The sequence below is a fragment of the Mesoplodon mirus genome, assembly GCF_964341445.2.
Source record: "Mesoplodon mirus genome assembly, chromosome: 2".
NCBI lineage: Eukaryota > Metazoa > Chordata > Mammalia > Artiodactyla > Ziphiidae > Mesoplodon > Mesoplodon mirus.
This window is the reverse complement of record NC_138977.1, coordinates 210,767,080-210,781,540: the sequence shown is the minus strand read 5'-3', so window position 1 is coordinate 210,781,540 and position 14,461 is coordinate 210,767,080. Positions and strand designations below refer to the sequence as shown.

General features: G+C 35.8%; 1 protein-coding gene across 3 annotated transcripts in view; it reads right to left on the bottom strand.

Moving 5' to 3' along the window:
- Nucleotides 1–14,461, bottom strand: part of ADD3 (adducin 3) — a 125,090-nt gene that overhangs the window by 26,947 nt on the left and 83,682 nt on the right. For all 3 annotated transcript variants that reach the window (XM_082631746.1, XM_082631745.1, XM_082631747.1), the window contains exon 2: nucleotides 202–425. In XM_082631746.1, the coding sequence (XP_082487872.1) occupies nucleotides 202–396 (195 nt within the window). In that variant the 5' untranslated portion in view covers nucleotides 397–425. The remainder of the gene's footprint in view (nucleotides 1–201; nucleotides 426–14,461) is intronic.

Sequence of the window (14,461 nt, the reverse complement as noted above, 5' to 3'; positions counted from 1 at the left end):
AAATTTATCCCACCAAGATGATACCAGTTTATTATTAAAGCCTTGCAAATTAAATTTATAAATTAGGTGCTTATTTTGCCTCTGAAAGACTGGGGACAACTAGTCACTCTTCCTCCACCCCTCTTCTAACCTGAGAGTATCATTGTATCAAGGTTTCCAAAGAGGAAGAAAAATTATAGCCTTCAAATTATTTTGACTCACCGGACTTTGCAAGATCTGAGTAACTCGTTTCCTCTGCTCCATCATATTGAAGTCTTGCCGTAGATCAGGAGACATGTTCCTCTCCCTTATGTATTCTGGGTCATTTTCATTGATGCGGTCAAAATACCTCTCTTTGTGAGGCACGCTGGGAGGAGGAGAAGTAGTGACCACGCCTTGGCTAGCATCTGAACTCATGCTTCAAGTCTGCCAATTCTCCTTGCTATCTGCATTAATAAACACAAGTAGGACATTCATAATAAATTCATTATTAAATTCAAATTTTACACAGGTCATGCAGCACTTTTTTTTTTTTGCCCTCAGAGTAACAGTGGCAACTTTCTTTAAAAAGTAGCTTTTCAAAAAATATTAGAACAATTTTTTATTAAGGTGAAAATATCTTGGATTACAATGCTAAATTGGAAATTGATATTTTCAGAGCTAGTGGCAACTTGTGGTTCAATTATAATGTCATCAACTGCTATATGAATTTTTTAAAGGAGCAATGATCAAAATATCTGAAAGTAAAATGCCACACCTAAGACAGCAAATTTTCACAATTAGTGATTACTGTTAGTGGAGATTCTCTTTCCTCTCTTACTCATGCTTTTACGTTAGACCAAACTCTGGCCATATTTAATGATCACTGTTTTATAGTGAATGTAGTTTTAGTTTATTAACACATGAGAGAAACAGAGTTGTAAGCTTTTCAAGTGATTCAATAAGTTCCAGGGAAAAGGTAGGAATTATTAAGGTTGCCACACTATATAACTTTAGCAGATAGTGCTTCAAATCCAAGTAAGAAAAAATAAAAAGCCATTCAGAAACCACAGGAACAGCTGATTCATTTAATTATTACTGACACTTAGGATAATCCTTGACTTTATGCCAGGAAACAAATTCATTTGGGCTTTGCTACAGCTGAGCACCTAATCAACCAACTGTAGCTAGATCAACAGGACAGTTATTTAACATCCATCCCCAGCCCCAGGCTGTGATGGCTTGTGCTAGAAGTTGATGAAGTCATCTAACCCAGTTCTTCTCAGACTGTCTGTGGTGAAGGACTTTCTCCAATTTTCTGTAAACCAGTATTTTTGTAAAATACAAAATAATGCATTTAGATGTCACGGCAATGTCAAACTGCATGAAGTTTCTAAATGCTTAATATTATATTCTGTACTTGTCATGGACTGCAGTCTGCAGAATGGCACCGGATCCTGGACCACACTTAGAGTATCATTGACCTAGTAGAGAGCAACAGTCACTGCACACTGAAGGAATGTTTCCTCTTTTAGATGTGATTTGGCAAAAGCCTAAATCAAGAGAACAGGACAGCACTGATTAGTGTATCCCTTTACATAGTTGTTCTTTTGAACTGAATGTAGAAAGTGCAAAAAATGTGCAACAAGGAAGAATAAAAGGAAACAAATTTTAAAGAAGAAATTGTAAAGACAGTTTTGCTTAGCACGATTTTCTCTACAGGTGGTAACAAATGCAACCTGTTCAATATAAATGACTGGGTAACAGAAAAAAACATTCTCACTACAAAATGGTATTTATTAAACTGATTATTTGCCTAGTAAGAAGAATCACTTCATAATAAGGGAAATTAAATGTGAAAAATTCCAAGTATTCTTTTTCTATTTATGTAGAAAACTAAGGGGAGAGAAATATCTGTGGACCTGAAACTCTGAAGATTCTTCACAGCCTTGGATTCCCTCTCAGCAGAATAGTGTCTAGGTAGATCCAGAAGGGAAAAGGCAAGGGCCACCTTTTTTCTTAGGGATCTGAATCCCTGATAAAGACCAGAGATACCTGATCTCATCTTTTAAACACAATAACAACCAGTGAGGTTACTGTATTTGTCTCTAATAACAGTCTTCTCTGATAGAATTCATTTCTAAAGCTGCCTTGACTCAACTTAGCCCAAGCAAACTCATTGCAAGACATTAAACATTCTTGCATTAATTCTGGTCCTGGAAATGTAAACTTATTCTGTTGAATAATTTTTGCAAAACAACGTTAAAACTGTTTTCTTTTACTTGCCAACATCAATCTCATGCTGAACATTCTAAAAGCTACCTAAATTATTTTAGTGTACTACCCCCAAAATTCATGAAATATGGTTAAAAACACTTTATATCATATGGTTTTAATGAAATTCTGATTTTATGACTAGAAAGCAACTAATCAGTGAAGGAAATGTGAAAAATGAGCTTTTCTATAACTGAGTCTTCCACATCCTAATTCATTAACTTAAAAATTGGGAGAAAACACTCAACTAAAGAATGAATATCTGATCATTATATGTATTCTCCACAGGATAAATGGCCATTTTTTCTTCTTTTTAGTATAACATCCACTATTAATGGAATGATCCTGGCCATATTATATTCTTCCAAAAATTAGGTTTTGCTACACTGTTATCAGACTGGCACTAGCCTATGGTATTTTATGTATGTATGTATGTATGTATGTATGTATGTATGTATGTATGTATTTATTTATTTATGGCTGCCTTGGGTCTTTGTTGCTGTGCGCGGGCTTTCTTTAGTTGCGGCGAGCAGGGGCTACTCTTCGTTGCAGTGCGCAGGCTTCTCATTGTGGTGGCTTCTCTTGTTGAGGAGCGCGGGCTCTAGGTGCATGGGTTTCAGCTGTGGCTCAAAGGCTCTAGAGCACAGGCTCAGTAGTTGTGGGGCACGGGCTTAGTTGCTCAGCGGCATGTGGGATCTTCCTGGACCAGGGCTCGAACCCGTGTCTCCTGCATTGGCAAGTGGATTCTTAACCACTGCGCCACCAAGGAAGCCCTAGCCTATGGCATTTATCATCATCTTGCTATTATCCAAAAATGTGGTGCACAGAGCACCAACTGTAAGAAACTTTTTTTCATATCCAGCTGGGTTATCAGCAGTCTAAAGGTCTAACCAATCTTTGGAACGTAGTTTTCTTAGAAACTTTTTATAATAGGTCATTTGAACTCCTTAAAATAGTTTACTGCTAGCAGATAAAAATTTCAAGGAGAATGAAAGTTTTTAAAAAAGCAAACAAACAGGGCTTCCCTGGTGGCGCAGTGGTTCAGAGTCCGCCTGCCGATGCAGGGGACACGGGTTCGTGCCCCGGTCTGGGAGGATCCCACATGCCGCGGAGCGTTTGGGCCTGTGAGCCATGGCCACTGAGCCTGCGCATCCGGAGCCTGTGCTCCGCAACGGGAGAGGCCACAGCGGTGAGAGGCCCGCGCACGGCAAAAAAAGAAAAAAAAAAAAAAAAAAAGCAAACAAACTCACATATATTAGTAAATGTCATGCTGCTCTGGCCAAGTACAGACTAAGTGGGTACTCAATAAATGGGACATCAATTAATAAAGAAATTAGTTCTGTTTAGTTTACCACACTAGGTCACTGGCTATGAATAAGTCATTTTTAAAAAAGAAACTCCACAAATATTGCCTTCAGTTGGATTTTAACCTATTCCTCAACCCCAAAAAGCTCTGTTTAGCCTAATGGAGGAACAGAGTTAGATAATAAGCTTATGTCTAACTGAATTTGCTGATGCTTATAAACTAATTTTATTAAAACACAGCAAAAAGCAAGGAACTGTTGTAGTAGATTCATTTTGTTGTCCCAGCACTGGTTTAAGAAACCGATAATAGAAACATTGATAAGTAAAAGCTTAGAGTTTAAAGAACTCTTGATGAATGCATTTTTAGATGAGTAAGGTAAAGAGGAAAATATATCTAACCACCCATTTTAATAATAAAAGAACATATTATAGATGTGTAACACTTTATATGGTTTATACCATGCTCTTACACCTTTCTATCTTATTTTACCTTTGCAACTACACAATGAGATAGAGGTTAATAATCTGGAGGTTCAGGGGATTAAACATCCTGCCAAAAATCACACTGCTTGTGTCACAGGCAATATTCAAAGCCACAATTTCTGTCTCCTAGTCCACTTACAATGAAACATATCATAAAACATAAGAGGGCTACAAAATTTTGAGACTTTTATTCTACATTCTGCCCTAAATATTAAACAATTCAGAGTTTATAGAATCTGTCAAAATTGAGGAAATGACACCAAAAAGGGGAAATAGGATTAGAAATGACTCAAAACACTCAGACCTTTTTAAAACTTCAAAAGCTCATTATTGAACAGACTTGTGGTTGCCAAGGGGGAGAGGGGTGGGGGAGGGATGGATTAGGAGTTTGGGATTAGCAGATGCAAACTATTATATATAAAATGGATAAACAACAAGGTCCTACTGTATAGCACAGGGAACTGTATTCAGTGTCCTGTGATAAACCATAATGGAAAAGAATATGAGAAAGAATGTATATATATGTATAACTGAATCACTTTGCTGAAAGTAGAGATTAACACAACATTGTAAATCAACTATACTTCAATAAATTTTTTTTAAGCTCATTATTTAGCATGGCTTTTTAATACAAGAAGTTTCAAAGTTTTATGTACTTGGAATAAGAGTTGAGAATTTATAAGAAGGATATAGAAATAAAGAATAAGAACACTAGCTTGCCATTTTGGTGCTCTTCTATACCTAGATACTCAACACTAAGAGTTTTACACAGATTTTTAAGCCAATCATAAGCAACAACTGATTATTTGCAATTTTACATACCAAACACTATAGACTGAAGTGTTATTTCAAGCCTGGAAAAAACTTAGGATCCACAAGATTATCTGAAATAAACAGAATTCAGAAAAAAAATAAGGGAAGCTTTAAGCATTATTTACAACAACCAAGACATGCAAACAACCTAAGTGTCCATCCACAGACGGATGGGTAAAGAAAATGTGATACACACACACAATGAAATATTACTCAGCCATAAAAAAGAAGGCAATTCTGCCACTTGCAACAACATGGTTGGACCTTGATGGCATTATGCTAAGTCAAGTAAGTCATACAAAACAAAGAGAAATACCATATGATCTCACTTATATGTAGAATTTGAAAACATCAGACTTATAGAAACAAGGGCTGAGGGGTGGGGGAAATAGGGAGATGTAGGTCAAAGGGTACAAACTGTCAGTTATAAGTTCCAGGGACCTAAGGTACAGCAGGATGACTATAGTAACAATACTGTATTATATATTTGAAAGCTGTTATGAAAGTAGAACTTCAATGTTCTCACCATAACAACGACAAAATAAGTATGTGATGTAAGGCTGTGTTAACTAACCTTATTATGGTATTTCACTATACATGTATCAAATCATCACACTGTATACCTTAAACATATACAATGTTATGTCAATTATATCTCAATTATATAGTTACCCATAAGACACATATCACCAAATACCATTCTGGAAGACTAGGATACCAAAAGGAAAAGACTAAAGAATTTTTACTCAACCTAATAAATTCGCTTATATAATATAAAAATAAGTGGTTTCTATGCTTAGAGAGAACTCCTAAATTAGTCTGAAATAATGATAAATGGGCCACAGTCAACTAACGTGCTGTATATAAATATATGTCAGAGGTCCTCCTTCCTTCTTTCAAAAATATTTATTGAGCATCTACTATGTGCCAGGCCTTGTACTGAAGGTATGGATGGAATGTTGAATCAAATCCTTCTGGGAGCTCCCAGAGTAGTTCAGAGGTTTCTATAACCCAGTGAAAAGGATTCTACCCATCACAAGGGGAAGCTTCCTAGAGAATATAGCATTTTCTTACACTAAGGAAGGTACAGGCCCAGGGAAACAGCAATGTGCCAGGGAATAAAGTTAGCAACGGGATAAACAGCACATCTTACAGAAGCAATTGCTTAAAGATTTGGTTAAAAATCAGTCCTACAGGTAACTTAAAGCATTTAAATACATTATTGTTATAATAAAAAGTTACATGAGTTTTAAAGAAACAGGTGAATTTCACATTTGCTTTAGAAGGCAATGCAAACTTACTAACAGACTGATAAGGCAAGCCAAGTAGTAATTTCCTACCATTTCTCAGAATTTTGTACAATATCAAGTGAAAAATTGGGTTTCCAAAGTGAAAACTTTACACTTAATGATTACTCTAGTAATCACTACTTATTAATGCATACACTCTATTCTCCTTCACTAAAAAGTTGACCCAGAAGTTTTTTCATAGTATTTTGTAATAAAGTTCAGTGGTTTTACTAAGACTAGGAAATCAAGCCTACTTCACCCACTAATGTTAAAATATTCTTTTCTGGGAGCAGGGGAATAAAGTAGTCTAAGGAAAATAACAATATTAATAGGGCCCTAAAGATAGCAGCTAAGTAGACTTCTTTAAATAGAAGTTTTCTCCTCAAGCTAGTTTCAGGAGTAAGATTTTTAGGTCCCTGAGCTTAAAAAAATTCAACAAAAACTAACAAGTCATAAGCAATATATGTAAAATGGTGCCAGTTTTATTAGTCTGAGGCTGATTTTTCTCAAGTTGTTTTTCAAGCTTCTAAGTCAGAAATGCCACAGAAAATGCATGTGAGTTCACTTAAACCGGGTGTGAAAACCTTTCTACACATTTGTGTCAGTCTTGCCTGACCAGAGCCCTTATTCCATCCTACCAAGAGTTGTTGTTCTTAAATTCCATCTTTTAATTTGATCTGATTATGTCTGTCTTTCTTATAACCTTAAATGGCTTCCTGTCATCCATGGGATAAAACTATTCGTGGCTCACTTGTTTTCTCTTTCTCTCATCCTCAATACGTAGAAAATACAATTGCTTTGTCTGTAATAGAAACATCCAAGCTTAAACTTTCACAAATATAATATAAAGAAAAGCCCAGTAAAACCCACCAAACTATCTTTACAATGCTCCATTACTAATTCTTTTGCTTTTCTTCAAAATTACTGTATACATACAGAAATTCTAGTGATTCTCCAAAAGCTTTACAATATTCTTTAAAATGGCCCTTGCAAGAGAGCCTTCTCAAAAAAAATGGTGAAGAAAGTGTACATCCATAGGCAAAGAAAAAAAAAAGAGAGAAAGAGAACCTCAACCTAAGTCTTATACCTTATTAAAAAATTAACTCACTTCTAAATATTAACCCAAAAGAACTGAAGACAGGTATTCAAACAAAAACTTGGACGTGAAATGTTCATAGCTGCACTATTCACAAGAGCCAAAAGGTGGAAACAACCCAAGTGTCCATCACCTGATGAATGGATAAACAATAAATATGGTGTTGCCACATAATGGGAATATATATCCATAAAAGAAATGAAGCACGGATACATCTACAACATGAATGAACCTCAAAAACATTAGCTAAGTGAAAAAAGTCAGACACAAAATGCCATACATATTATATGATTTCATTTATATGAAATATCCAGAACAGGAAAATCCATGGTACAGAAAGCAGATTGATGGTTGCCAGGGGCTGGGTTGTGTGGGGGGGCAGAAATGGGGAGTGACTGCTTAATGGGTACTGGGTTTCTGTCTGAGATGATGAAAAAGTTCTGGATCTAGATAGTGGTGATGGCTGTACAGCATTGTGAATGTACTTAACGCCACTGAATCATACACTTCAAAATGGTAAATTTTATGTTATATGTATTTTACCATGATAAAAAATTAACTCAAACTAGATCAAATTAACTCAAAATAGAAACTATAAAGCTTTCAGAAAAATATAGAAAATCTTCAGGATTAAGTCCCAGGCAGTGTTTATAGATTTGACACCAAAACATGGTCCATAAAAGGAAAACTGATAAATTGAACTTCCCCTAAATTTTAAATGTTTATCTGCAAAAGACCCTGTTAAGAGGATGAAAAGACAAGCCATAGACCATGAGAAAATATTTGCAAACCATACATCTGACAAAGGACTAGTATGTATAATATATAACAAACTCTCAAAACTCAACAGTAAAAAGAAACCAAACAATTCAATTAGAAAATGGGCAAAAGACATGAACAGTCATTTCACTGAAAAGGATACATGGTAGAAAAGCATATGAAAAGGTGTTTAACATCATTAGTCATTAGGGAAACACAAATTAAAATCACGAGATACTACAACACAGGTCCCAGGATGGCTAAAACAAACAAAAAATAATGATAATCTCAGACGCTGGAGAGGATGCAGAGAAACTGGATCCCTCATACCTTGCTACTGGGAATGTAAAATGGTACAACAACTCCAGCAAACAGTTTGGCATTTTATAAAACGAAATATGCAACTATGAAATGACCCAACAATTGCTCTCCTGGTCATTTAATCCAGAAAAAAGAAAACATATGTTCACACAATCTGTATACAAATAAAGCTACTATGGACATTTGTAACAGTCAAACACTGGAAATAATCTAGTTGCCCTTCAGCAGGTGAATGATGAAACAAACTGTGGTATACCCATCCTATGGAACATTATCAATATAATAAAATGGAATGAATTACTGATACACAACAGCCTGAATAAATCTCCAGTGAATTACACTGAGTAAAAAAGCCAATACCAAAGGATTATATACAGCATGATTCAATTTATATAATACTCTTCAAATGACAAAATTATAGAAGTGGGGAATAGATTAGTGGTTGCCAGGGGTTGGGAAGGAGTATGCTCTGGAGGGAGGGAGGGAGGGAAGGAGGGAGGAAGGTATGGTTATAAAAGGAGGTATGGTTATCCTTGTGGTGATGGAATTCTTCTATGTCTTGACTATGGTAGTGGATACATGAACATACACATGTGATAAAATTGCACAGAACTAAACACACAAACATACATCCATACAAGTGACTTACAAGCAAAACTGGGAAAATCTGAATAAGACCAGTGGATTACCACCATGTCAGTATCCTGACTGTGACATTACACTATGGTTTTACAAGATGTTACCATTGGGGGAAAGTGGATGAAGGGTACAGGATTTCTCTGTATTAATTATTATAATTGCATGCAAATCTACAATTATCTCAAATTTTAAAAGTTTAATTTTAAAAAAGGCCATTCCATAAGAATGTGATCAACCCTAGAGCAGAATAAAGCTTATACTGTAGATATTTTTAGATATCTTTTGTACCAGAATGTATTTTAAATATTTAGATATTTTTAGATATCTTTTGTACCAGAATGTATTTTAAAAGCAGTTCCGTCAATACAACTAAATTGCATCTGAATAAAAATGCATACATTCTATTAGCATCAACTGGTCACTGCAAAATACTTCTCATGATGATTAGTCTAGAGCAACTTTGGAACTTAACATCTGCTTACATAGCAGTTTACTCAAGTTAAGGACAGTCAGAATATGAAGCCCCCAGGAGACAAAATAAAATACCGTAAAAAAAGCATTTAACGGATACTGTTCAGATTTCACTACTAGGCTTTATAAGCCAGCGGACACAGCAAGGGGAAACATTAACTCAACTACTGGCTTTGTAAAGGAACTTTAAAAAATCTTGCTGTGGTCAGATCAATTTAAATATGATTGTTTTCTATCAGAAATTTTCACTTAGTTGAAAATAGTTAAAATGTTCTAGGAGCCTTAGCTGATTATCAGACTAAAAAACTTCTAATTATATTCTAAAAATTTCCTTGTATGTAATCCTGTCAAGAAGAAAGCAGAATGGTGCAGAGTACTGGACTGAGGACAAAGAGACCAGGACTCAAGTCTTTGCACGTCCACCAAGTACTGTGTGACTTTAGAGTAGCCATGGCACATTCAGTCAGTAAGTGTCTGAGCAACTACTACGTGCCAAGGTCCTACTATATGGAGATAAAAATGGCAAATAATACACAGTTCTTCCTGAGGTTTGCAGTCTAGTGAGGAATATGAAGAAGTAAGTAAGCAATTACATCATAAAGTTCCCAAGATTAACTGTAAAATAAAAGGGCTATCTCAAAAGACCCTTCAGATTTTCCTAGTTCTAACATCCTATGGTCCTACTGGTATCCCCTGATCTAGTCCCATAATGAGGCAGAGAAGGAACCTTGATATAGCTTGGTATTCATAACAGCTAGAGATTTTCCAACAATAACTAGGTATTCCTTACTTTAGTGAAGGGTCATCACAGCATTTAAAAACAACTGTCAGGGGCTTCCCTGGTGGCGCAGTGGTTGAGAGTCCGCCTGCCGATGCAGGGGACACGGGTTCGTGCCCAGGTCTGGGAGGATCCCACATGCCGTGGAGCGGCTGGGCCCGTGAGCCATGGCCGCTGAGCCTGCGCGTCCGGAGCCTGTGCTCCGCAGCGGGAGAGGCCACAACAGTGAGAGGCCCGCGTACCGCAAAAAAAAAAACCCAAAAAACAAAAAAAACCCAACAACTGTCAGTTACTGAGCTCTTACTATGTGCTAGCTGCTGGAATTTAAATGCATTAGCTCATTTGCTCCGCATAATCCTATGAGGTAGGTGTTATTATCTCCATTTTACTGATGAGGAAATAAAGTCACTGAGAAGTAACTTGTTTCAGGTCCAAGAGCTAGCAAGTGGTGGACCCGGGATTTAAATCTAGTCTGTTGATCTCTAAAGCTCATGGACTTGATCACAACTCAGACCCAGGCAGGGGTAACTAGTAGTTTCTTTTCAAATGCCAATTCTAGCTATTCGGTGGCACTGAGGGATTGAAAAGGTTTCACTCAGGCCCCAGAAGAAAAAGTACCAGAATTGCCATGGCTTAGAAGGGAGTCAGGCATCTTCACTACTGCCCCCAGGGCTCCTTCTCTTTAAAATTAACCAACCCTATTTTTTAAGACCACATATACACAGTCATGCTTTCTACTACTGCAGAACAATATAAACACCAGTGCAAACCAGTATGAACTACATTAGGGGAAAAAATTAGTCTTTCAACAATGTTCTCTGAATTGAAAATGATGCAGAAGACAGATTTAAAAAAATATAATGTTATAAAACTTGTTAATACTATGGGTTTTCCTCTGGCCATGCAGATTAGAAACAAGATATCAAGCATAAACAAAATTCTAGCTTTAAAAACATTATCCAAATATTTATGTAGTAACTATACAATATGTATGTTTAAAGGACATTAGGTTCAAGACAAAATTAGATAAAACACTTTAGAATGATGGCTTTTGAACTTTTAAAAAATGGTAATCCACAATAAGAAATACATTTTATATTGTAATCACATACAAATACATGAGATGTATAACTGAAACAAATTCAGGGCATGATACTTTCCTTTACTATGTAGTATATTCTGGTATTTTCTATTTTAATCTCTTCCTTTTTTAAAAACAAATGCTCATCAAATTGATTTATGATCTATTAATAAGCTGTTGTAATCTACAGTTTGAAAAACACTGCCCTAGGAACTCTAAGTCATGGTCAGATGGGAAATAGAAAGAAAAAGAAGAATGTGTGTGTGCATGTGCGTGTATGTGTGTGTGTGTGCATGTGTGTGTGTGACAGAGAGAGAGAGATGGGGGGAATGAACATGTGCTAGAGAGATGGAAGGGAATAAGAAATGATTCCCTGATTTTTTTTTTAATATTTATGGCAGATTATAGCAATAAGATCCTAGTGCTTTGTGGGATAACTAGATTTTCCTCCATCTGAGCACTTAGAAAGTACCATCTGTACTACCCAATGTCAGGGTTTTTTTTTTTTTTCTTTCATTTTTCTTGACTCATATTTACTTCTAGTTCAATTTTCAAGACCTCTTTGCTTATGTTTGTAGTCCCCACAACAGCAGAATACTCCACAGCAGCGGCTGAATTGAATTATTTTACTATATCACAACTCCTTCCAAAACAACCTTGTTTGTGTTACTTCTAGACTGGGAATGGTAAAAACAATCCTACGAAAAGTTATTACTTATAAAAAGTCTTTCCAAGCTTGAAATTCTTGGTAGTTTTAACAGCTTTCTCTAGAACATAAGCAAAAAGATGGCTGTACTTTCAAGTACCAGGCCCACTGTTTGGTATTTAAAACAATAATCAAAGATATGCCGAGACTTCAAAGCAGCATATTTGGTTAAAAACAACAACAAATGCTAGTTTATTTAGTTTTTCTTGATGAAAGTTACTATAAAATTGTGAAGGTATTTAAAGTTCTAGAAAACAACTTGGACTCTGCATAAACTATGACAAGCCACATCAGATCGACCACTGAAATTTTATTCATTTTAAACTGCAAAATACATGAACTACTTTCAACTGCTAGCCAAAATTTTATATACAGCTGACATAGAAATTGATAGATATGGAAAATTGAACAGAAGTAGATAAAAGTCAAGAAAAATGAAAAAAGAAAAACAGGCATTGAGTGGCACTGAGTAATACAGATGGCACTTTCTAAGTGCCCAAATGGAAGAAGATTTAATTATCCCACAAAGCACTAGGATCTCACTGCCATAATGGCTACTGATTCTATGAGAGCTCTCCTGGAATTTTTCAGACTAGATTCAAGGAACACTTTTTACTGATGAGAGGAAACTATAATCAGAGGTGTTGAGTAATTTTTCTAAAGCTACAATTTTTCTAAAGCTCAAGTATCAGATATTGCTATGAAATCATAATAATGACATTTATTAGTATTACCATATCATTCACAGACTGCCCTATGGCCATAATTTACCCTCAAATGAAATATAAGAAAGAAACAAGGCCCACCACACACAGTTTATGCAGGTAATTTATGAATAGTATTGACTGAGAAGAAATAGGCTATAAGGAAAGCCTAAAAATCCTAGTGCTTCTAAATGGACTTAATGTTATGATTGTCTGTCTGTCTAGCATGCACAGAAAAGTAGATGTACAAATGAGGTAGTTGTATAGTGGTGGTTTGCATGACTTAAATACCTTAGGAATACTCTTTTTTTAAGTAACTAGATTTTTAAAGATTAAGAAGTATCTACTAACATATTACCAGTAAATTAAGGATCTGTCCTTTCACTTAAATTCTTTGAAGGCTTTGAAGCAAAAATTAGGAGAACAACCAGTCCAAATCTCTTGTGTTCTAGATTAGGTAACTAATGAAAGAGGTCTTCATACAGAGACATGCCCAATATCATACATCTAACATCATCAGGGTGATCTAAGTTCTCCTGGCTCTTTATGCAACACAATATTGCCTCCTCATAATTGGCCTTCTTTTCTATCAGTACTTAGCAAACCAGATAAATAAGATACATAAGGACAAGGAGTATTAGGACATGGGCAGACCAAGAAGCTTAATGAAGTAGGTGAAGATGAGTAGTATCATAAAATATCATGGAACATTCCATACAATTTTGAGTTCCAAACAAAGAGGAACTAAATACATGCAGGGTAAGGGCCCTTAAACTGGTTCAAGTCCATCTGAAAACACCACCACATGGGCAATGATCAGTATGTTGGAAGTTGTAACTGTTAACCTAGCAGATAACCGCTATGTCTTAATTAGAAGTTATCAGAATGACATTGACTGTGCCCTGGGTAACAATAAATTATGTTCAAGTTTACATTTTTATCTCTAAAGTTAAGTTAGCATCATTTTGAAAGAGTTGAGGGCCTTTAACTATTTATAATGAAACAAATCAACCCTTGGAAAAAGATTATGTTGGCAATAATTCCACTGTATAGATTAAAAAAACTGAGATTTAATAATTTGCCTCAGACTACCAAATATTCTTCACCAAACAAGGAATTATTCATGGTTATAGATCTTAATTAGGTGTGGAAGAGTTGACCAAAAAAGATGGAACGGCTCAAAGGACTGTTATTTCCTAGAAGTATACACAGCTATTACAAACTTAATTACTGTCTTTCTTTACTGGGGCATCTGAAAATATATTATAGGATCACAATATTCAGCACCAAAACAGAAATGGTAAATATTATCAAAGTAGTAAAATAAAAAAATCTTGTATGGCTACCAAACTGGTATAACTGTGAAAATTTAACTCTCTGTGGTCTATTGCCAGAATCCTAAAATTGATCCAAATGGGCCTTAAATTTCTGAATACTTTTTTTTCTCTTATGAAATGACTTCTGTTGAGTATATCTTTAAAATAAAACTATAAACTCTAAGCTTCAATACAAAAGTCTAGGAAAAAATGAATCTATAGTTGATTAGCAAAAGATACCATTAATCTGGGCCTGAGTCAAAAATGCAACTTAACTCAAAAAACTAAAAGTAGAAAAACAGGGCTTCCCTGGTGGCGCAGTGGATGAGAGTCTGCCTGCCAATGCAGGGGACACGGGTTTGAGCCCTGGTCTGGGAGGATCCCTCATGCCACAGAGCAACTAGGCCCGGGCGCCACAACTACTGAGCCTGCGCTCTAAAGCCGGTGAGCCACAACTACTGAGCCCGT